The sequence below is a fragment of the Chelonus insularis genome, unplaced genomic scaffold (genome assembly GCF_013357705.1).
Source record: "Chelonus insularis isolate UGA/USDA-ARS -01 unplaced genomic scaffold, ASM1335770v1 scaffold_277_pilon, whole genome shotgun sequence".
NCBI lineage: Eukaryota > Metazoa > Arthropoda > Insecta > Hymenoptera > Braconidae > Chelonus > Chelonus insularis.
Genome location: NW_023276791.1, coordinates 663,966 through 686,544, shown reverse-complemented (window position 1 = coordinate 686,544; position 22,579 = coordinate 663,966). Strand labels below are relative to the sequence as shown.

General features: G+C 31.7%; 2 protein-coding genes across 3 annotated transcripts in view; one reads left to right on the top strand and one right to left on the bottom strand.

Moving 5' to 3' along the window:
• LOC118073252 (POU domain protein 2-like) overlaps positions 1 to 9,863 on the bottom strand; it is a 95,896-nt gene extending 86,033 nt beyond the window's left edge. The window contains exon 1 of one of the 2 annotated variants that reach the window (XM_035093642.1): positions 8,150 to 9,863. In XM_035093642.1, coding sequence (XP_034949533.1) covers positions 8,150 to 8,711 — 562 coding nt within the window. In that variant the 5' untranslated portion in view covers positions 8,712 to 9,863. The remainder of the gene's footprint in view (positions 1 to 8,149) is intronic. The other variant, XM_035093643.1, reaches the window with a different exon arrangement.
• Positions 9,864 to 17,393: 7,530 nt separating this feature from the next.
• Positions 17,394 to 20,337, top strand: LOC118073253 (uncharacterized). Its single transcript, XM_035093644.1, has 8 exons — positions 17,394 to 17,991; positions 18,197 to 18,332; positions 18,552 to 18,692; positions 18,832 to 19,070; positions 19,145 to 19,413; positions 19,497 to 19,726; positions 19,795 to 19,945; positions 20,020 to 20,337. The coding sequence occupies exons 1-8, from the start codon at positions 17,443 to 17,445 to the stop codon at positions 20,297 to 20,299; spliced, it is 1,995 nt and encodes a 664-aa protein (XP_034949535.1). The 5' UTR covers positions 17,394 to 17,442; the 3' UTR covers positions 20,300 to 20,337.
• Positions 20,338 to 22,579: the final 2,242 nt, after the last annotated feature.

Sequence of the window (22,579 nt, the reverse complement as noted above, 5' to 3'; positions counted from 1 at the left end):
CCACTCAAAAAATTCCTGTGAAGATCGCCGCAGTAAACCGGAATGAAGAAACAATGCGCTTAGACTTTGATCGATGGATATAGACGAATCACGTTCGTGAAAGCCAATTAATCCTTCTGGAAATGAATTTTGCCACGCCTTGTAATAATCAAAGATGTTATTTTGTCCCTGAACTTTATTTATTTTACTTCACAATTACAATTACTTTGTTAACTGTAATTTTCTGGAAATTCTACTCATTCATTTTTGATCCACTGCTCATCATTTTATTCTCCAATCATAATTCAATTATTACTCAATAATTATTTGCAATCAAATATCACTCAATAATTATACCCTTCACTAAAGGATATCATCACTAACAGAAATGAAATAATTTAAATAAAACAAGAGACATGAATTATTATATAATAAATTAATTATGAAAATTTTTAATTTTATTCACCCTCCCAATAATATATTTTATAAAATATTAATTTCCAGTTTCATCCGTTATTTATTGTAATAAAAATAAAAAAAATAATGCCATAAAAGATGTTACACTTGGTTATAATTGATTAAAATAATTGCAAAAATAAATAAAAATATACAAGATAATGAAATTAATGTATTAAATAAAATTATTATTCATAATTAATATTCAATTATCCAACATTTATTGCAAAGAAAAAAATAATATTTAGTGAGTTGAGTCATGCAAAGGATAAAATAGAATAATATCTATAAGATAATTAAACAATTAAATATGGATTTTAATATATTAACAATAAATAAATGTACGTTATAGGATACAAAGTATAAGAATAAAGAAGTAATAAAGGAAATGTAAAGAGTAAAAGATGGAAAAATAACGAGACAACGAAGAAGATGGATGGAAATAAAACGTGCAAGTCTCTGTTTAAGGAGGCATTACACTGTGCTTTATCAAAACTACTCATCGAGCCGTATCCGGATTCAAATTACGCTCCGTGCTTGCGCTTATGTTTATTTATCCAGTTATTAAAACTACATTAAGGCTCGACCTTAATTATGCGAGGATGTGGAACACGCATATGAAGCCCCACAGAAGAATATAAATCCCTTGTGTGTCTCAAGATCTAAACCTGTCTATGGAAACGACGTTCAGAGTAAAAGTAATGCTAGGAAGATTGGTGATGACGGAATTTATAAAATGGATAGGAAGGTGTGTGAGCTATTTAAGTGATAGATGTGTCCCATTCACTCGTTTTCAGACGACTGTATTACGTTTCTTCTTTATAATTCGAGACAGGGCCCAGTGTTACTGATGAAAACTAACGATAAATGCGTCGGTGGAACGAGACAATCAAAATGAGAAATTAATTGGGAATTCATGCGGAAACTAAAATGAGTTTTGTATATCTTAAAGAAGTTTAATTTTTTTGGTATTCATCACTCTATCGTCATTATTCATGTGAGATACATTTTAGAATCATCATCTACATAATCAATTTATCAACTCTATAAGAGAATCATCTCATTAACTAGCTAATGTTGTGTATGGACGTTGTTTTACACTACTCGATTAATTCTCACATGTTGCTTTAAGTAAAAGATCTAGTTTATTGTATATTTACAAAAGATTTAAAACTATGTTTTAGCATATATTCAATCTATGAAGAAAATTATTTTGGTATCTTGGCGATATGTGAAATAACTTTGTTTTCAATCACAAGCTTGTGATTCTTTTTCTTTTAGATATTTTGTGAATTTATTATCACACTGATCAAACATAATGTGTAGTAACGTAGTATTACTCTTTTTATTATCAACACATAAAGTGTGAAATAAATTCCCTGAAGTTATACGTGTGAATTTAATATTTATTCTAACAAACTTCAATTACAATCTTTGTCTTCATCTAAAGCTTCCTTCAATTAAAGCACAATCACGAAAAACTTCAGATAACATGCGGTGTATTTGATAGTTTAATAAAGTAAATAGAATATTATTCGTAGCTAAAGATGTCGTGTATCTAATTATATAACTTATAAAAAGTGTTAACTGTTGTTAATTAATCCAAGTAGATTTTACTATTGAATTCTTGCCCATTTACCTCAATTGGAATATTATCCTATCCATGCATGTCCCTCTTCCTACAACGTAATAAGTCACATCCGTCTGCACGTAACCGTTGTAATGATTATTATGTGGAAAAAAGAGCGAGAGTATCGAGCAAAAAAGAAAACATAATTTTCACCGCAAAAGTTACATCGCGGTCGCGTGAAATTTGCATATCAACCATGTGGCGTGCGATGAAATAGAAGGTATGTCGTGACACAAGAAAGGAAATTCACGCAGGATGCGCGCTAGGGTAAAACCACAATGACCAGCGAGAAATGATCGGTCATACAACAGAGTCAGCTTACAAGCGAACGCTTCCTCACTGTCACGCTAAATTTATTTTCTTTTCTTCTCTTTAATTCGTAGTAATCATTCGAAAAAGTACACTTATTCGTTCTACATTTGAACTAAAATTGATCTCCAAACCGCTGTCAAAGAAAAAATAGGCCCAGTTATTCTTTGTTATAACACCATCCATTCCGCCAAAATAACCGCTACTTCGAAAGTGTAATAGCTCTTTAACAAGCTCACTATTATTTCAACCTTTTTCAATAAAAATTTTACCGAGTATATTATTAAATAAACCGATATGATGATAGAGTTATTAGGAAATTGAATAAAAAAATTTATTATTTATACATTTTATTTGTAATTTAATTGTAATAATTCATTTTTGTTTCAAATAAAATAAATTAAGGTTTATATAATTCATTTTAGCTGTTATAAAAATAAAAAATTATTTCTCTTAACAATTTTAGTGTTTAATAAAATAAAAATATATATTCCAAAAAAATACTCGACTCTCTAAAAAGAAATAATTTACTCAAAATTACAATTTAGTCAATGAAACTTTTAATTAAAAAATTCATCAACGATTCCTTCGATCTGATAACAAACGTAGTGTAAATATTTGTTATCAAGTGAATGAATCTTAAAACCATAAATAAAACAAAATCGTAGCATTGAAGTAATTTAACATTCGACACTCATACAACACCAAACCAATTAAGTTTTAAATATACGTTATTTTAATATACATTGCGAAATAATAATTATACAATCGCATTGTGTGCTCCAACTTTCTAAATGTTATTAGACTTGTTTAAATGTAATCTATCAAAATTATGTAAAGTAAAAATGTAATTGGAACTCTCACTTCCACTTGTTATCTGGCAATTGTAGAGCACTGATGACTCACATTTAGCCTATCGATATCCAAGTAAAATCATTTCAACGAAAATGACGTTCTTAATAATAAAAGTGCGAACGCGTAACAGTATATATGTGATTGCCAAATCATGCTCCGAGGTGTTGCCGTGACTCTTGGCCTCGAGGCTTTTGTTCTCAAGCCTCATTAGGCACCTCTCAACTGACTATTTACCGGAATGCGAGTGGCAATGAGAAGTATCAAAAGGGATATATAAAGTTGAATAAGTATAATATATCCGTAAAGATTAGCAATAACTTAACTTTTTCGCAATACATTTGGAATCTTATGTCTTTCCAACGCAAGATACATGTCCTTACATTCTTTATCGATGACCCGACTATTTAATATTGTTTCATTTAATGCTAAAATATACTGACGTGTCCGTACATCAATACTCAAGAGATTTAGATCTGACACGAGTATCCGTGCACTATGTTGGGATTTGGCGCGCAATAACACGCATTTTTCACATGTATAACAGGCTTATAAATGAATCAACAATTATATATAAATGGTATATAGCTTGGAAAAATGACTAGATAAGTATTTACTATAGTGGGAATTCATTGAAATTCACATTTAACGAGCAATGTAACCTAGGGAAAATTTGTTTTTCCATTTCTTCGAATATCTTTGAATTATTCTCACATATATTTTTTGTATTTCATCATGTCTCGTTAGACGTCCAATATGCAAAAGAATATTGATAAACCTAGGAAAGACATAGGAGTCTTGATGGATTCTACATCATTTTCTTAAGACAATAAAACTCATACAATTTCCCAGCACCTGTCGACTAAATGGGAAAAGACTAAACAAGTCTTTACGTTATTTATATGTATATAAACACGTATAATCACCATCAACTTCTGTCTTTCTTAGTCTCATGGTTGTTGAGGATTAGCATGCGATAACCAAATACGGTGTATCGTCTCACCTGCGAAAGAGCTAACAATGCAATGAATATGGTAATTCCTATCATTTATCCGGTTCATGCTCACGTTTTCTTTGAGGTCCTTGGGATGAGATTCACCTTAGTACAGATTGGCCATCATACAGCTTTCTAACTATGCACTTGATAATTTAGAATCAGCCTATTGGTATAATAATCAATTATTATTTTTTTACAAGTTCATTTCCTTTTTTGCTGGTGTCCATGGCCAGTTGTTTACAACGTTGGAAATATTTTCTCACGATGACGATGAGAATAGTCTTGGCAAGAGGACAAAATCTTGAGATATTCAAGAGATAAATGTGTTTTAAGAAGACAAAAGTGAAGGTCGGCGCGTGGCAATCTGGCGCAACCCTTGATCCTGAATGTTTAAAGAAATAGAGGAAAGTCGGTCGCGTGTCGCGGTGATTTGTTGGCTTTGTGTGGCCCACATGAGGACAGAAGGTTGTTGGTACATATAAACAGGGACGAGAAGGGTTTTAGCTTCTACCTGGAACTTCTGCCGCCAAATAGACGACTAAATGAAACAGACGAGGATTGCTGAAAGAGTGAGATAAAAGGTCGCTACGTGACCCCTCCACAATCAAGCCTGTGTTCCTTATTGGAATCCTTACCCAACCTGACCTATCCAAGGTGAGATTTATCCACCAGCTTACCTGCACCTAACACACACGTTTGGAGCTCTTGATATACTCACACATCTCTTGGGTTGGAGATAAACTGAAGGATATTTTGAAAATTTACATTTCAAGTTGAATATTTATGTTTAAAGATTCTTAGAATTATTTGGGATGATTATATAATTGTGTTAACAATGCATTACAGGTGGAAGTGTTGATAACATATTTCTGGTGTTTGCTTTTGAAAATTTGTACTTAAGGAAAGGTTTTATGTGAGTTAATAGATGGATTTGTTGATATATTCAGTGAATGACATGTGTTCAAATATGAAGATGGAAAAGAAAATTATTTGAAGAGGTCTTTGTTCACCAACTGAATATTTATGAAGTGTTGATAAATGGTATGAATGAGGAAATTAATGTGATGGGATAATTAAGAACATTTTTTGGAGAATTATATAATCATCATTTTCATTAAAAATTTAACGTATCTGATTAAATCTTGTTTTTTAAATTAAAACAATTAAGGTAATTTTCGTACACAAAATTTTATTTTCTTTTTTTTAAAATTAATAATTTAATATCCTATGATTGATGTCTGGAAATTCTTTCATAGAAACAATTAAATAGGCATTCAATATTTTCACATAAAACATCAACTTCCCCATTGGCTAAAATTTTTTTATCACCACCCAGAATTGATGAAATGAGGGTACTAAAATGGATGAAGAATTGAGAGCAAAATTTTAGGAAAATGCCTGAGGAGTTTGGTATCGATGACCATTCAGATGATGTCGTGATGGAATTGAAAGTGGTCAATTCCCGGAACTAGCCTTGAACTCATTCGCCAATGATCCAAAGATGTAGCCAGGAGCTTCCGGAATCGAAAAAGTGACCAGTGATGATGTAGCTCCAAGAAGAATATGTAAGTAGGTCGGCGCAGTCTGATTACAGGTTGGCTTAATTACCTGGTACGATGTGGGATGATCTATGATCTAGGGTCCAAGAACTCATATATAGCTCTAATATCCAAAGTTATTCTCAAATATTCACCACGTCATTCTTATATTCTCTTGTTTCATTCCTTTTTTCTTATAAAGACTTGGACTCTTAATTCTCTCCACCGACCGTCGGTCCTATCTGAGAATAACCAAATAAGAAAGATTATTCATCAAGTCGTAGCACGAATCCTGGGCTTCCCCCATACGGTTCGACACTTCCGGCCGGATCTTATAAGCGCGTGTACGTTATCTTCGTACAACGCAACAACGAGCCAAGCCTTGGTTTTTCGAGTGACGTAGACGTAAAGCATCAAGCCGCAGGTCAATAGTGTCTTGTAGAGATCAAACAAACTGTAAAGGTATACCGAAAGCTGTGAAATTAAGAGCCAAGATGACTAAGCATTAAAACATATAACCCAGTTGTCTTGATGGTTTTGTTTTAAATGCGATTCAAACTTTTGAATTTTTTAAATAAAAAAAAATCACTTAATACAATTGCAATCTCATTGGAGTCGATGCTTACAATCGAAACTATTAAAAATGTAAAAATTGGATGACGTAGCATAGAAATGACGAATTATAAAAAAATAATTATTACCTGGTTATATATATATATATATATATAAAGGTAGATAGATAGACAGACATCAATAATTACGTTTATTATCTTTACTATGGTATTCAATGCTATTAAGATAATGTAACCACAACAATTTAAATACTTGATTGTATGCATAAGAATCATCTACGTGTCGTAATATTTTATAACTTCTCATACTTCTTCTTAGGACAAGATATAATTTATGCAATAGAAAAGTAAATACAAGAAAATTACCGTATCTCTTTATTTTTCACACAAAAATAAACTCGTCGAAACTGATCCCTAGTTACAACAGATTTAATGACGTGATAGAACGATACGAGAAGTAACTTTACTGACAAACGAGAGGTATCATATCACGTTACAACATTGTCATGAACATAAGGATACATGAAGACAAATTTGCGGTAATAAAAAAATTTAATTGCCGAAGTTTGGAGTGAAAAGTTGTACCTCAAGTAAATTGACATTCTCACCACGATTTTGCAGGACAGCATGAAACAATAACCGGACGTTGTTGAGGTGTTTCGTTGACTGAACGTCAAAAATCGTCACAAACTTTGAATAAAAAGAAGACATACAAGTGATACTTAAATAAAATTAGACTGGTATTCAATAATTATTACGATGTGATCGAATGTCCTCTAAACTTATTATTATCTAAATGATGATTCTTTATAGTTGTTTCAACGAATAGATATCATATCAGTATGTTTTTTTAAAGTTTTTCATATTTCTTACTCATAATTATATGAATACTATAAAAGTATATCAAGTATTACCTCAGCTAATGAGAACTTTTAAGAATTAAATCATCAAAGTATTTTACGAAAACAAATGAAATTCCCTGAATAGACAGTAATTTCTGCCAACATGTATATTATTATATTTATATATTTATTTATCAATGACTATCAGTAGTTAACTATTTGTTCAATTATATTTGCTTTCACGAAGGATTTTTTCTTAGTTGACTAGATATATGAACGATAGGAACGCGTGTCTCACATGAAGCGTGAAAAATTATCAACGTATTAGTAACAGAAATGATTGATATCATGATTAATAATACTTTGAAGCTATATTCACACGTAATTAATAATGTTTTAAGTGGCAACTAGGTAATATACTTTGAGTTCTACTGTAACATTGTAATGACACCTTGCACACACTATCTAATTTACGCAAAATGCTTTAGTACTTCTATACCTTGGTATGAAAGAGAGAAGATAATTCAACTTATTTATATAAGTCAAAGGATAAATTAGAATCTTTTAGTACATTATCAAATATGACTCAACTTGACAACACAAAGTGCGTCAATGATTATTATCAAACAATAATTCTATGAGTTGGAAATTTTTTGATATCAAAAAAAAATGAATATAATGACTTTTTAACTCATTATTACCATCAACTGATATAACACACTTGTTTGTTAATGATACGTTCTAATGAGTTTTCTGTAATCATCCCACTAGTTATTAATACTCAATAACTACTTAAATTACGAAAATCCAACAAATCCAAGTTAAGATAATTCAATTCGGACGTCATCAGTGACGTTAAAGCTCAAGATCATTAAATCCGTCGCATTATCAAAGTTATAAGTAATGTTTACACCTATTGAAAGGAATTTTGGTCATAATGTAGATGTTATTATTACAAGATGTAGAAAACATACCGTTTTCTGTTCCACGTAATGGACCCGAGGGACTGCCACCCGTAGAAACTCCCTCATCTTCACTGGCGCTGGTGCTAGCCTCACTGGGACTATAACTTCTTCTTCCACTGTTTCCTCGCACTATCTTCTGTCCACTCTCAATTCCGTTGTTATTATCGTGCATTCTGCTTTGCAACCTTTCGTGCATAGTCCTGACATGTGAGTGCAACCTTTGCTGCTGTTGAGACCCAACTGAGAAGTCAAGGGGTTGATCAATGTCTGATGAAGCAGACTGTTGACTTTGTTGGAGCCTTTGTACTTGATTCAATGAGCCAGTAATCATGTTTTGAACATGGCCAACCTGAGGGATTGGAGACATTTCTTGGTCTTGATGAACACTACTGGCTGGACTCCACCACTGATGATTTCCTTGCATTGATCTCCAAGCTTCAATGGTATTATTATTTGTAGGACTACTTGTTTGTTTTTGTTTCTGTTGGATAGCTGCTTGCTGTTGGACTTGATGTTGCTGAGTTATCAAGTTGTTCTCCAACAAGTCCAGCATGCTGGATGTTTGAGTCATCGACGTGGGAAAAACAATTGATGGAGCCACAGATGAAGGACTGGTATCAAGTGATTGACGTCGAGTTGAATGTTGTTGGGTTTGTTGGTGATGTTGATAGAGTTGATGTTGAGAACTAGATGGTACCAAAACAGGCGGAGGTATCTGGCGGACGGTTCGCGTGGCCTCCGCGACCCACCGGCGCACCGTCTCACTATCAAGTCCCGCCAGCCCTGCGGACTTTGTCTTGGACTGTCCACCTGGTGATAAACCTTTTTCAACAATCAGTCCCGAAAAAGTGAGGACCCCGGTGCCCGCCACCGTGATCTTGGATACTGAAACGTCTCTCGAAGACACTGTTGTCAGGTCCAAAACTATTTATTTATTGTTATTAAATCAATAATTTGCATAAATAATCTTGATCAATCCCTTAATTTGTTATTAATTGAATAAAATATTCTGGTTTATTAAATAAATCCTCCTCAGGATGTACAATAATACAGAAACACTTAAAATCCTTCACACCAATCACGCACTGACATCCTTAATTGTCAACCAACACAAACACCACGTGAGATCCAATGTCAAGCTAATAATTGAATATCAAATTGTCACTCTGTACATGAACACTAATTCTGAAAAATCATTCACTATATCACAAATGTTATGAAGGGATAACGTTCCAGTAGTTGAGACAGGTTTCCATAGCGTGACTAACACCTGTCATACAGACAATCCTGTCAACGTCTTGTCACGATTTCACTCATCAAGTAACTACGAAAATGACATGCTGGTACGATCATCAATCTGTTCAATACTTAGGCAACCGACCAATAAAATGTTACTCGCACGCGCGGTAGCACTTCACGAATCACACTACTTCCTTTCTCAATCTCTCCCGCTATTGTTTCTCCACAAAATCCCACTGCTATACAAGTCCGAGTAATTGAATCGTCCAATAATATAACTAGTCGACAAGATTAGAAGAATAGTAGGGTGTGGATGCAACTGGCCAAAAGTAGTGGCAGTCACTCACTAAAGCCTCCGGGCGCTCCGTTATTATCACAATCGGAAGGAAGCAAGCCCGAGAAGCAATGCAAGAAGCGGCAGCGGCAGTGGATAGATGCTGTCGCGTGCATGTGTGCAGCTACACTAGGGTCCAGGCTGCCGCCGGCACACGGACGCTCGTCGGGCGTCCAGCCGCTTGGAAGTGGGGGAGTCGTTAGGTCGCCCGTTGAATAAAAAAAAGAGAATCAAGAGTAGGTAGTCCCCGCTGGTGTGCTACAGCTACACGATCGTGTCCGTCTGGTAGCCCTGGCAGAATAACAGCAGTGGGGATTCCAAGATGCGTCGGTGGGGAAGATTACGACCAATGACTGTGATTCGCGGACGCTTGTGACTCCACCCATTGCTATCGCTTCTTACTCGCGAGTCGCGCGCGTCTTTTTTCCTCGTGGACACTGCTTAAACCTTGGACCACGTTGGAGCAAGTGTCTCACAGCATTTGCATATCAGCGATATGAGCACGACCAATCGCTACTGACTCACTCCCGCTCCAATGTTACTTAGCAGGAACTTGTCTCATTAATTGCAGGGTTTCAGGTGGAGCTTATAAAGTCGTTGGAGTAGGTGGAGCATCTGGGGTGTACATATATCATCGATCCACTGATGAAAAAGACGTCTTGGTTATGATGAAGAACAATGCTCCAAGGCTTTTATCAAATTGGGTCATATTATTTGTATAAAATCCCCCAGATGTTTTTTTCACACATGTTAAGGCAGATCAGTACCTATTCATCATCAGTGTCAACCGTGGATGTCTAACACTAAGATGTGATACCATGTGATCAACCACGTAGAGAAGACGTGATAGCATGCGGGTTATCTCGATTGTGTCTTGGTGGAAGTAAGAGTTAGAAAATATATCTTTTCTAACACCTATTCATTCAGTATAGTCTCTCTTATCTATAGAGAGATTTTGTTGATCATTATCCTAATAGTCTTGCTACACCAACTATCTACAATCAATAGAGTTAACTTTTTCAAAAATCTTGAAAACCTATTCGCGTACACCTGACTCTAAAAATAATGACTAAATTTCTCCAAAACACCTGCAGACATATTATCTCCTATTGTGTTCTTCTCTATAATAATAAATACCATTTAATACTCCAACTCTTATAATAAGTCAAAACACTCAAAATGTAATTTAAAACATTTAAAATGTTATTCGCCATAGTTATTATATTATGCAGGTGTTTCCATCTGAGATATTACCATACTTCAGCTTGATATTCACCCACCCTTTGGAGAATTATTTGAATCCGGCATGCGCACTAGGTAAAAAAGCACTTTAAAGCAGCTCTTATTGGTTGCATGGAATTCCAGTCACCCTCCTACATTCAGTGACCTAGCGAGAATCTCCTCTTACCATTTCCTCTCCCTCCCAACTTATCGCACTATCATATTTCCATAACAACCTTCCTTTTGCCTCACTCTTCACTACGTTGAGATTTGAATCCGACATGCGCGGTTTCTTGGAGGAAAAGAGCCTTTTAAAGTGCTTCTTATTGGCCATACAAACTGCGCGCATATCCCTACTCCCTCAATTTTATATTGCGTGTACCTCAGCCAAGCTTTTCTCTTTTTCCTCCTCAACGCTCCCTTCACCTTTTCGCACTACTCTCCCCTACTTTCATCCCTCTGTCGAGCATCATCCCCACCATATTCACAACTCCCACACTGTTAAGCAAGGGGCCTAGAGCACCCTCTCGTCTGTCCACGATGGATAAAGATGGAAAATACAATACTAAAATCTACTGAAATGAGAGCAAGAGCTGGACGCGTATTGATTTTAATGACGCACTCCCACTACTACTTTTGCAACGAGCTGAATTGCACGAAAAGAAAGCGCGAATAATCCACACTCGTTATTTGATTCGTTCACGTCAATTCGTGATTTTTCATCAACAAAAAAAAAACATCCTTTATCTGCTTAATAGAGATGTAATAAATTTTTATTTACCTCCAGACATGATTTAAATACCATTAGGAATACTTGACAAATATTCACGGGTGCTTTGGGATGTTTGAGAAATTTTAATTCAACCCCTAGGGAACTTGACTCGATTACCGGCCCAAAAAAAAGGGGAATGAAGCACTTGTCCCTGGCAATCTGAGAGATTTTATACAGACACCTTGGAGGTCTATTCAAATAAAAAATACGAGAGGGTCTCTAATCTGAATAAAATTCAACCCTTCATGCACGCGACCATTACACCCTTTTTTATTCATTCATCATATTAAGGCGCAGGTATTTGCATCGTAACGCCCTGGATACACATGTTGAGAGAGATGTTCAACCCTTTTTTACAGTCTAAAGTCAAGTGTTTAAAGGGGGTAAGCTAAACACATATTATGATTATGATAATTGATACAACCTGTTGGGGTATCTATTAGATAATCTGCTGACTCAAATGACAGGTATATAATTTTTTCGTCGTCGTCGTTTTTTTTTTTGACAGGTTCACTAGGATGATTATTATATTTTCACGATGACCTACATTGGGAAAAGTACCGTGAAGCAGAAGGGACTAATTTTTTTTTTTTTGCTTTCTCTGCTTTTATTCTGGTCCATCAAAGACCTTACTGCACAATGCTAGAATAGAGTGCAGAACATTATATGGTGTGCTCTAACATCACGGAAAAGAGAAAGAAAAAGAGAGTGAAAACGAAAGTAAAAAAATGATGCTTAAGTGGACCCAACATAAAGCAAGATTGTACCGTTAAGCCAATTCTAAGATTTCAAATATTTTTTATTTTTTGGAGTAATTCGTGATATTTGAGATTCATATTGATTCTCTTTGTATGCATAGTTTGATAAAAAAAAAAAAAATCCAACGAAATAAGCACCGTATCTCCCTCCTGTTGGGATTTTCACCAGCAATATTTTTTTTTTCTTTATTATTTTTTTTTTTCTCCTTCAAGTACCAATGAACATTGTGCTATTATGCACGAAATTGCAGGTTTTCATCCCTTCAAGTATGCGAATAATATAAGAAAAAAAGAGGAATTCTTTTATTTTATTCTTGCTTTATTTTTTTTACGACTTTTGTCATTCGGTGACAATTTCTGAGAAACAGCTGCATTTCTTCGTTAGCAAACCCTCGTTCTTTCAGAATATGGGTTAAAATTTTCGTTACTGTTCTCTGACTTTTAGTACTGAATTTTTTTGAATACAAAGAATAAGTAAGAAATGTTTGTTATTACTTTTAAACTGTTGTTACCTGACTTTTTTACTATATATTTATGATTTGCGTTGTATTGAAGGTACCGTAATTAACTGCAATATTCAACAACGCAGAAGACCCTATTGACCACATCTAAAAGAAGTATCTATAATTTTTACCTTTAGTTATGACAACACTTTTTCAACTTTTTACATTTTATTATTTGGTGTTTTATGATTTACAGTTTCCTTTTTTAAGGTAACGCTTTTCAGGTAAGTAATAAAAAATCAGTATAATGATAGATATGGTGTTTACAAATACAGCTGTCTTCTACAAAGCTCCGAAATGAATAATAAAATATTATTATTACAGTAAACATTTAAAAAAAATAGATATTTTTTATTGATTTATTTTTTTTTTCTTTAAAAGTTACCTTTTTGAAGTCCATAAAAATGTGACTTGTATTTTTTTTACTGTCTTATACGGGTCAAGAAGTTACTTGAAGGTTTGGTAGGATTTTAAAGTCATTTGAATAACTTAAAAATGTTATATTGGTGAGTAGTTGTTAAATCATAGGGTTGTTGACTAAAACCCTTACAAAATAATCCTTGAGAAAAGTCTAAAAATATTTCAAAAAATCTGCTGAGTTTTCTTCACCATTAGGTGATTATAATTGAATACTAATAAATATTAAGAAAAGTTTTTAAAAAAAATTTTAATGAAAGGATTTATAAAACTATAAAAATATTGATTGATGTAAAAATTATCGTGAAGTTAAAAAAAAAAATTCCAATAAAAAGCAAAGCAATAATTTTTAAATTGAAAATCAATGGGAAGTAGATCATTATGCTTATTTCCAATCTAACTAGTTTTTCAATCGATAGCCAGCTTATCATTCCTTCTGTATCATGAAGAGTAGTTGAAGTGCAGCAAATAAAATCTTACTTCATCTTCTTCTTTTTTTAATTCAATTATTTAACAATTTTTTCTCACATCAATCTTCCATCATTATATTAAAAATATTTTAAAGAATCTCAGTAGAATAAATATAAAATATTTTCAGCCTAAGATTTGCAAAAAAAAGTTGATTCAATTTTATTCTGATAACTTTTTGTGTATTTTCTTTTATTATATATGTGCATGTTTGTTGATGGAAATAAAACATTTAAATCCTCTCTCTGACATAAATTTAAAAATTTTAATGAAATCATTTAACGAATTAGCCACGCTATTTATCAAGATAATCGACAAATTCACCTTGACAAAAAATATAGCGAACAATTATACTGTAGTTTATTTGAAACGCGCAATAGATGGTTGAATGAAATAATGAGAGGGCGCATTCCTCGCATGCATAATGTTCCGCAAGCTCGACTCAGCGTGACCTCCTCCTCCTCCGTTTTCCTCGTTCACTTTATTTGCACTATTAATGTTCCACCCGCGATCTCAATTCGTATTCACTGCAATCCATCATTACAATCTTGGCCCTTTTTCTAAAGAAGCGGCATTTCGCTCACTCGCGGATGTCTTTTATTCATTAAAATATTCACGAGATTAGGGTAATTGACTGATTACACTCGGGGTTACCCGAGGACGACATTGCGTGAGTTATACAAGAGTCAAACAGTGAAATATACATGTTTCTGAGCTGAGAATCAAGCAAAACCTTTTTACGTGGGTGCGAAAATACGTACGCTCGTGCGAGCACGAGTGAACCATACAGAGCGTGACGAATGTTTGTCATTTTGTTGCTTCCATCAGGATAACCTCAAGTATTCAAGGTCGAATGGCGTCAGCTGTGAAATCATTTTACCCTTTTCTGCATTCAGTCTTTTATCGCATTATTATGAACATTGTTTGTGCTTTGGAATAAATTAATTAACATGAATAAATTAATATTTTTTATGAGAATGTAAATCAACAAAATATTTCAATATCATTGATTTTAATTAAGTAAAAAAAATTTTTTTTTCTTTTACTGAGAAACGAGTGAATATTTTTGCATTTAATTACTACGAAAATGATTAATGAGTTATAATTAAAATGAATAGACTGTTAGTAAAAAATTAAAATTAATGGAATATTTAAAATTTTCCCTTCTTTCTTCGATTCTATTTAATTGTTAATCATTATTAACATGTTATATCATATGTATGTATTATATAATAAAATCATAATTACTAACAAAATAAATAAAATAATAATGAATATTCAAAAATTATTAATAAAATTCGTTTAATTTAATTTTAAAATATAATATTTAAAAAATGTTTTTTAATTTTCTCATTAATGTAATTATCGATTGTTTATAATTCTAACTTGTTAGATAATTTTTTAAAGTTCTCATAATAATTCCAATTTGTCATAAAACAAACTATTGGCAGTAATTTTTTATCAATAGAATAATTTTTTCATCAGTTTCATGAATAGTTAATGTTTATACAATCGTATAATAAAAAGCCGAGAAAAAACGACTTCGCACTCATTATCGTGGCAATTAAATGAGCGGGGCGTTGTCGACGTAATCGACGTTATGGCTTGCTTTCTTGCTCACCATGGTAAGTACATTCGTGGAAGAAATGGTAAATGGCTTTGACGCTCGACCGCGGTATCTATTCTGCAGTATGCAAGTCTGCATTTACGCACACAACTCAAGCATCGTGCAATACAATCTGAGTACTGATGAGAGCTCCATCCATCGAGTCATGCTCACATACACAAATTGTTGCAGTGAAGTATGCTTTAAATGCGGCTCGCTTCAAAGCGTCAGTCTAGTTGAACCACTTAACATCTTGTGTTTTCACATTTGCGAGGCAAAAGTCAGGTTTCCCTCTACTCTAATTTCATCTCTAGTAGGATTATTCCGTCAAACGTTTTAAGAATTATTATTACTAGCTTTACATTATTTTATTGTCTCATGTATAAATTTTTTTTATTATTTTTATAATAAAATAAATAATAACAGTTATTGTTGAGGTTTAAAATAAAATAATTGTTTCAAAAATATATCTAATGATGAAGAGTACATTTTTTCGAGTTATAATTAATTTTGCAACGTTAGCAAATAATTTTTAATGATAAAATCATAATTACAAAACATTGTATTACATAAAAAAACATTATTACTCTCAATTTAGAGTAATTAAAAAACTCATAGTAATATTTTAATAATTTATTTCATTTTAACAATTGATTTCCTCGTTACTTTATGTGTCTGTTAAATACAAAGTAACGTTTGAGAATAATTAGTGACGCTTGAATTGGCTACGAAACTTTCTCAAGAAGGTTCAGAAATTATCAAGAGACTTTATACTAAGAATACAGTTATGCTCTAACTGCAGCATAAAATTATTTCTGATTGTTATGGTTACTCAGATCAATTGGTCTCTGGTAAAGTTAAAAATAAAAAACAAAAGTATGTTCTGCCCGAGTGCGATTTGAGAATAAAACAAATTTCTGTGAAAGTATTGACAGCCTCAATATTTCCATGAATCGGAAAAGAGCAAGACTTTTTAATAAAAAAAAAATGCATAGCTATTCGACCCTTAAACTTTGCGTGACGCAGACGCGTTAAACTGGAAGGAAGATATAAAATAAATTGCACTTGTATATATACCCACAATTTTAACCACTTCCAATTTTCAAAGAAATGATAGAACTATTTTTTTTATACTTCTCACCCTGCGTTTGAGAAACAAACTCATTCAATCTTTCCCAAAATCGATATATACATTTTTATTAAACCTTACACTTTAAAATTATTATAATTACGTGCAATCACTGCAAATCGTAGTGTTTTAACATGACTTCACCAAGTGCATTGAAATAAAACACTTTAAAATTTGAGATTTGCAGTGATGGAGATTTTATAAAGATATTCATTATGAAGAGAAAAAATATTCAGTTATTATGCATGGTTGAAAAGAAAATTATTTAAAATAAATTATTCAAATGTGTTACGTATTAAAAAAAAAAAGAGATTCATTTTCATAATTTTATAATATATGTTTTAGAAAAATTTCAACGGATAATGACTGATAAGTAATTCATTCATGTTATGGTCAAATAGATCATGATAAGATACTCTATTCATTACATCATCTTTTAGTCTAGATAATTGTTTGATGGATAAAAAAAATTCTCTTTGACAGAAATATCCTTCTTAATTATCATAATCTATTTGAAAATAACTTCAAAATCCATTAATTTCCATGATTACTTGGATATTTTAATGAAAAAAAATTTTTTTAGCTTGTAGAAATAAAAATTAAAAACAACTAAGTTACTGATTTGTTTTTAAAACATGACTAGACATCAGTAAAATATCTATTTTATTATAATGTAATAAATATTTATCAGAATTACGTCAACAGTGGTAATAAAATATCATGAACTAAAAGATAAAACTATTATTGATAAACATAATTTCTAACAAAATATTTCAAGTTAGTCTTCCATAAAACCTAATGAAAATTATTCAAGTGCTATATTTATTGATGACTGTTAATTAATATTACAACAAAATGAAGATAAATATTAAGTATGTCATTTTCATAATCTCATTAATTTTCTATAATAAAGTATCATCAGCGTCTGCTCTAACTATCAAACAAATTCTTACAAAAGCAGACAGAATTATTTCTACAATCGAACGTGCAATATTCTGGATTGGTTTTCTAGGACCAAAAGACAAAACTCCTCAGAAGACATTGGATACAATTAATAAAGTATCAAATCAACTTGAATCAATTGGAATAAATCTGAATCAAAGATTAGATGACCTTTCCCTGAGTATTCCACACAAAATTTACAATATGATACGAATGGAGAATGATATAAAGGAAATGGAGAAAAATATGAGAGATATAAACAATATGTATCAACTGTATTTTGTGCATTTAAAAAATGAAAGTATTTCTAATTACACTGTGCAATCTTTTATCACAACAACAACAAGTATTGGTGATAGCAGTTTGATGAGTAAAGTTGAAAATATTTATTCACTATTCATTCCTGGTGAATTAGGAGTTATAAAAAAAGGCGGTTTAAACATTTTTATAGATATCCTAAAAGTAAGTTAATTCATTTGCACATCTAATGCAATAAACTATATCATAACGAATGTGATTAAATCTAAATTGAATTATATAATGTTCTCTTAGGTATTATGTTTCACGTGTGATTTTTTAAATTTATTGTTTGCTGTATATTTATGATTAATTACGTACTGATTGTATCTTATTAATTATTATTTAAGACTCTATTCTGTTTTATTAGGTTGGTAAACAATGTGATGATTTTCATGCTTCACATCAATGGATATATGAACTGTTCTCGCTGATCCAGAGGGTTGAAACGCGAGCATTAGTTATGGTCACTACAGCCTATAAAATGCGTTCAGTTTTAATGAATGGTAAATAAGAATTGATAAATAGCAGAAAATTAAGAATATGATGAGAAATGAATTTAATTTAGGGTGATTTTGTGTTGATCTTTGATTAAATATTCTTTTAATTTATTTGTTAATTATAGATGGAATGTAATCTACCCCATGTTTAGTTTAGGGTAAAAAATTGAGGCATGCAGAATGAAGATTAATTATAATATCATTAATAATTTTTTTCTGTTCCAGAGAACCATCATTTTGATATAAATATCGTGAAAAATCGATTCTCACAACGAATGAACAATTATCTTAACTTAGAAAAGATGATACTTTCCAAAGTAAAGCCAACTGATGTTTATCGATGTGATGCTCAATTGCCAATGAAAGGTAATGTGTAATGTTGTTCACTAATTAGATGAATAATTTTATGGAAAATAAATAATCAGAGCATCTTGGATAATAATCTATAAAGAAACTTTAATTATAAGAGAGACTCAGTAGTGTAAATAAATATATTTTATTCTAGGAGAAACATACATTGAACTTGAAAAGCTCACTCAAAGGTTTCTAGTCAATTTAAAAAAATCATCACTTCTTGAACAATGTGGAAGTTGCAAGAATGTTAAAGGTTCTACTAGTGATCTGTTAACTTCAGCTTGGTATAAAGCTAATTTTAGTGATAATAATTGTCATGGAAAGTTTATAAAATGCAGAACTTGGTCACATTATAATTATTGGTCTCAAAATATAGAAATCTGTGAAATGGTAATTTAGGTTACAATCAGCTAATTAATTTTGTTGATAGAAATAAAAATAAAAGTGATGGTGATTTTTGACAGCCTGCGAATTCAAGCAGACGATATCAATGGTTGAGAGATGCAGAAAATAATATTTATGGAAAAAAAACTGATAACTGTCCTGGAAAAATTTTAGATGATACACCTTTCTACACTATGAGTTCATTCAGTGATAAATCAGAGACTTATCCAAATGGACATGAATACTTGTGTAATCACTGTTTATGTACTTGTCTGGAAGATGGTTCCAATTCATCATCAATACGATTATTTAACTCTGAAGCACAATTTTCTGATTACAAAAATAATATGTTGAGTATTTCAATCCATTTGATTTATTTTTAGTAAATTTAAGTCTATTTTGTGATTGATATAAATCAATATATTTATTTAGGGTAGTAATAGGAGTTCAATTTGTAAAAGATGATGAGAACATAATCAATATACAGATAAAAGAAGGAAAACTAATGCCAAAAGGTAAAATTCTACCTGGCAGTGAGAAATGGGTTCCACTTAAAAAATCTAAAAATTCTAGATCATTACTAAAAATGGGTCTTAAAAGCAACTATGTGAACCTTAATGACATCGAGATTCCGTCATTCATAAATTCATCATTGATAATTGGTAAGTAAATTTACTCAACATGACATGCTAAGTCAATGAAGTACTATTTTAATTCATTATGTTGGTAGGTGTTAAATTCCATCGATACTACCGTTACAATCAACAAGAAAGAGCTCATGAAAAAGCAATTGGTATTCAAATCTACTTCTCAACGTTTGATTTCATATCAGGTGCTGTCAGTGCTCAATACAATAGATTAATCTTCTACCAAACTCCATTGTAAGAATTATGATCAATGTCTAGATGTTTATTATCAAAGTTGGAGATGATAAATATTAAGATTTCTTTTTAAGGAACAACTTGGACCTTGATGATGTAGACAATCCATTGAATTCACCATTAAATCTTCCAGATTTTAAAAAATCTCAGTGGGTCAAGTTCCAGCCAACAGATGATAATTTAGATGCTGGACAAACAGTGGTGCCATTTTTAGATGCTCAGCCAGTTTATACAGATCCAGGATTTCCTCTCAGAGGAATTGGATTGTTTTATAAAGGAGCACCTGGTTATGGGGGTTATATTGCTCCAAAAATTCTTACTTTGGATCTAAATAAAATTGTTGATGAAATATGAAACACAATAATTATGATGAATAATACATTTACATTGAATTCTTGATAACTAATAATTTTAGAATAAAAATAAAAAATTAATTCATTGTTTATTGATTTATCAAAGAATAAATTCAAAACGAAATGTTTGATTTGTAAATACAATATTTCTATTTGAATAAATCATTTCCTCCACTTCTAACAGACATTCACTTAATTTTTTTCATCAGCTATCAAGCTTATCACGAGGGGTTCAACGGCTTATAAAAAACGAATGCACTTCCCTAGATCATAAAAATTATTGACTATAATAGACAAGTCTAACACAACGTCCCATTAATTCGTTTCGGATTCTTGATCTTCCTAAAACGCCTCATGCAAATATTAGACTTCTCTAGAGAAAAAAAACAGCCCATGAGCAAAAAAAAAATTGTCCCCTCAATTTTTTTTCATGTACATCTGCATACACAGGATAAAATAAACTGCTCTACAATACAATTTCTGTACAGACTGGTCGTATCTTTTTTCTATTTTTTCCCCAATAGAAGGGACACTGGGTTAGCACGCCCTTGGTCCAATAATTTCCGAATAACGAATAGAATCATCCTAGAAGTCACCCCATTATACATAAAACTACCAAAGAATAATTTTCCTTAGTACATAGGGACTGTTTAATCTCTGTGAGTGATTATTGATTGCAATAATATATATGTACTTGAAATACTTTTTGATTATTATAAAATAAATTGATGGTAATGGAAGATGAACAAATTTATTTCAGAAAAATACTGATAACATTTGATTTGAGCATAAATCATTCAAGATCAAAAGAGAACTGATTGATTAATATAAAAATATCAGTTGAATAATGGTATTAAAAAATTTGACAGTAGAGTAAATTCCGCACTTTTGTCATTGACATGATTAATACACAGATATTGATAGTAGAAAAAAAATGGAGATAATCGTCGTCGAGATTAGAAGTGGTGAGAAGCGTTTATAGAGCTACAGAACATTTCTGGACATTGGTATAGGGGGTGTGATGCCAAACGAAAAGAGGGTAGCAAACTTTTAGTCATGAAGAGAGTCGTTGGTCAATTCATCTTTCCCATATATTCTACGTCAAAATATTGCAATAAATCATCAGAGTGACGAGGAATGAGCAAGAGGTGCAGGTCGGTAAAAAGAAAGTGAAGAAGCTTGAGCTCTTTCAAGAGTTAAAAGACTGATGGTTGCTTGTATGTTGACAGCATTTATACACACGAATATTAATCTTGATTTTATTAACTTATAAACATCAAACGGTAGTTGATTCCCTTTCGACAGTTTTAAATACTTTGATTTGAATGACTCTAAAAATCCTTCTTTCTCTTAACTCTTTCTAATGCAATTTTACAACAAAAAATTCAAATTTAACAATAAAAGACATAGTAGGGAAATAAAAGGTAATGTATAACAGAGGAGAAAAGAGTAACTTAGAAAATTAATTTAGAAAATTAACTAACATTAGTGAATTTAACTGAATGGATTAATAAGAAGCACCATGAGTATTTTTAAACTTATTTTAATCAATTAAAAATTTTTTCAAGCATTCCACATTGTCTCTGCCTAACACTTGACTCTTCTTTTATCTACATCTATGCTATTTAATTATTTTTTTCCTCAATACGATGAGAGGTAGACCTTTAACCATTGTAGCATGACAATAATTGTTTCATGTGATTTGTAATAAATTTTCAAATCAATAAAATTCTCGAAAAATTTGGTTATTATTAATTGTAAATGCTTCAAAAAGAATAAAAGATTTTGAAGACGAACTTAAAGTTGTATTAAGTTGGCTGGACTTTTTTTTAAATTAGTTTATAATTAATTTTTGCTTCATCTCAAATTTGTAATTGATTGACTAAAATGTGATCGTAATTTCACTAATAAATTTTTTATTGAAACATAAAAATAAAATTATTTCAATAAATACCTTTATAATAATGTAATAAAATAAAAAAAAAAGTATGTTATAAATTTTTTTTTATGTAGAAAAATATTTTTTTAATTCTTTAAAAATCTTATTCAACCTTTAGAAACATAAAAATTCTTTATCAAAACATTTATCCGTTAAAAAAGCTTGGAGCAAAGAAAATATTCGTCTTTTCTACCTTGAGAGAAGAAAGGAGTACGTACTCGTGTTGGGTCGTCATGAGAGTGCAATGAACAAATTGAAAGTCGAAGGACAGTAAGTATTGGCAACTCAAAAGAATGGAAAAAGGTGAGAGCAGAAGTATACGAAGAAGAAGCAGAGTAATAG

Bases quoted from the DNA above. Each gene is read 5' to 3' on its own strand.
- LOC118073253 (XM_035093644.1), top strand. From the start codon at position 17,443: ATGAAGATAAATATTAAGTATGTCATTTTCATAATCTCATTAATTTTC. The intron at 19,414-19,496 runs GTTGAGTATTTC...ATATTTATTTAG, and splicing joins TCTGATTACAAAAATAATAT to GGTAGTAATAGGAGTTCAAT. The intron at 19,946-20,019 runs GTAAGAATTATG...TTTCTTTTTAAG, and splicing joins ATCTTCTACCAAACTCCATT to GAACAACTTGGACCTTGATG.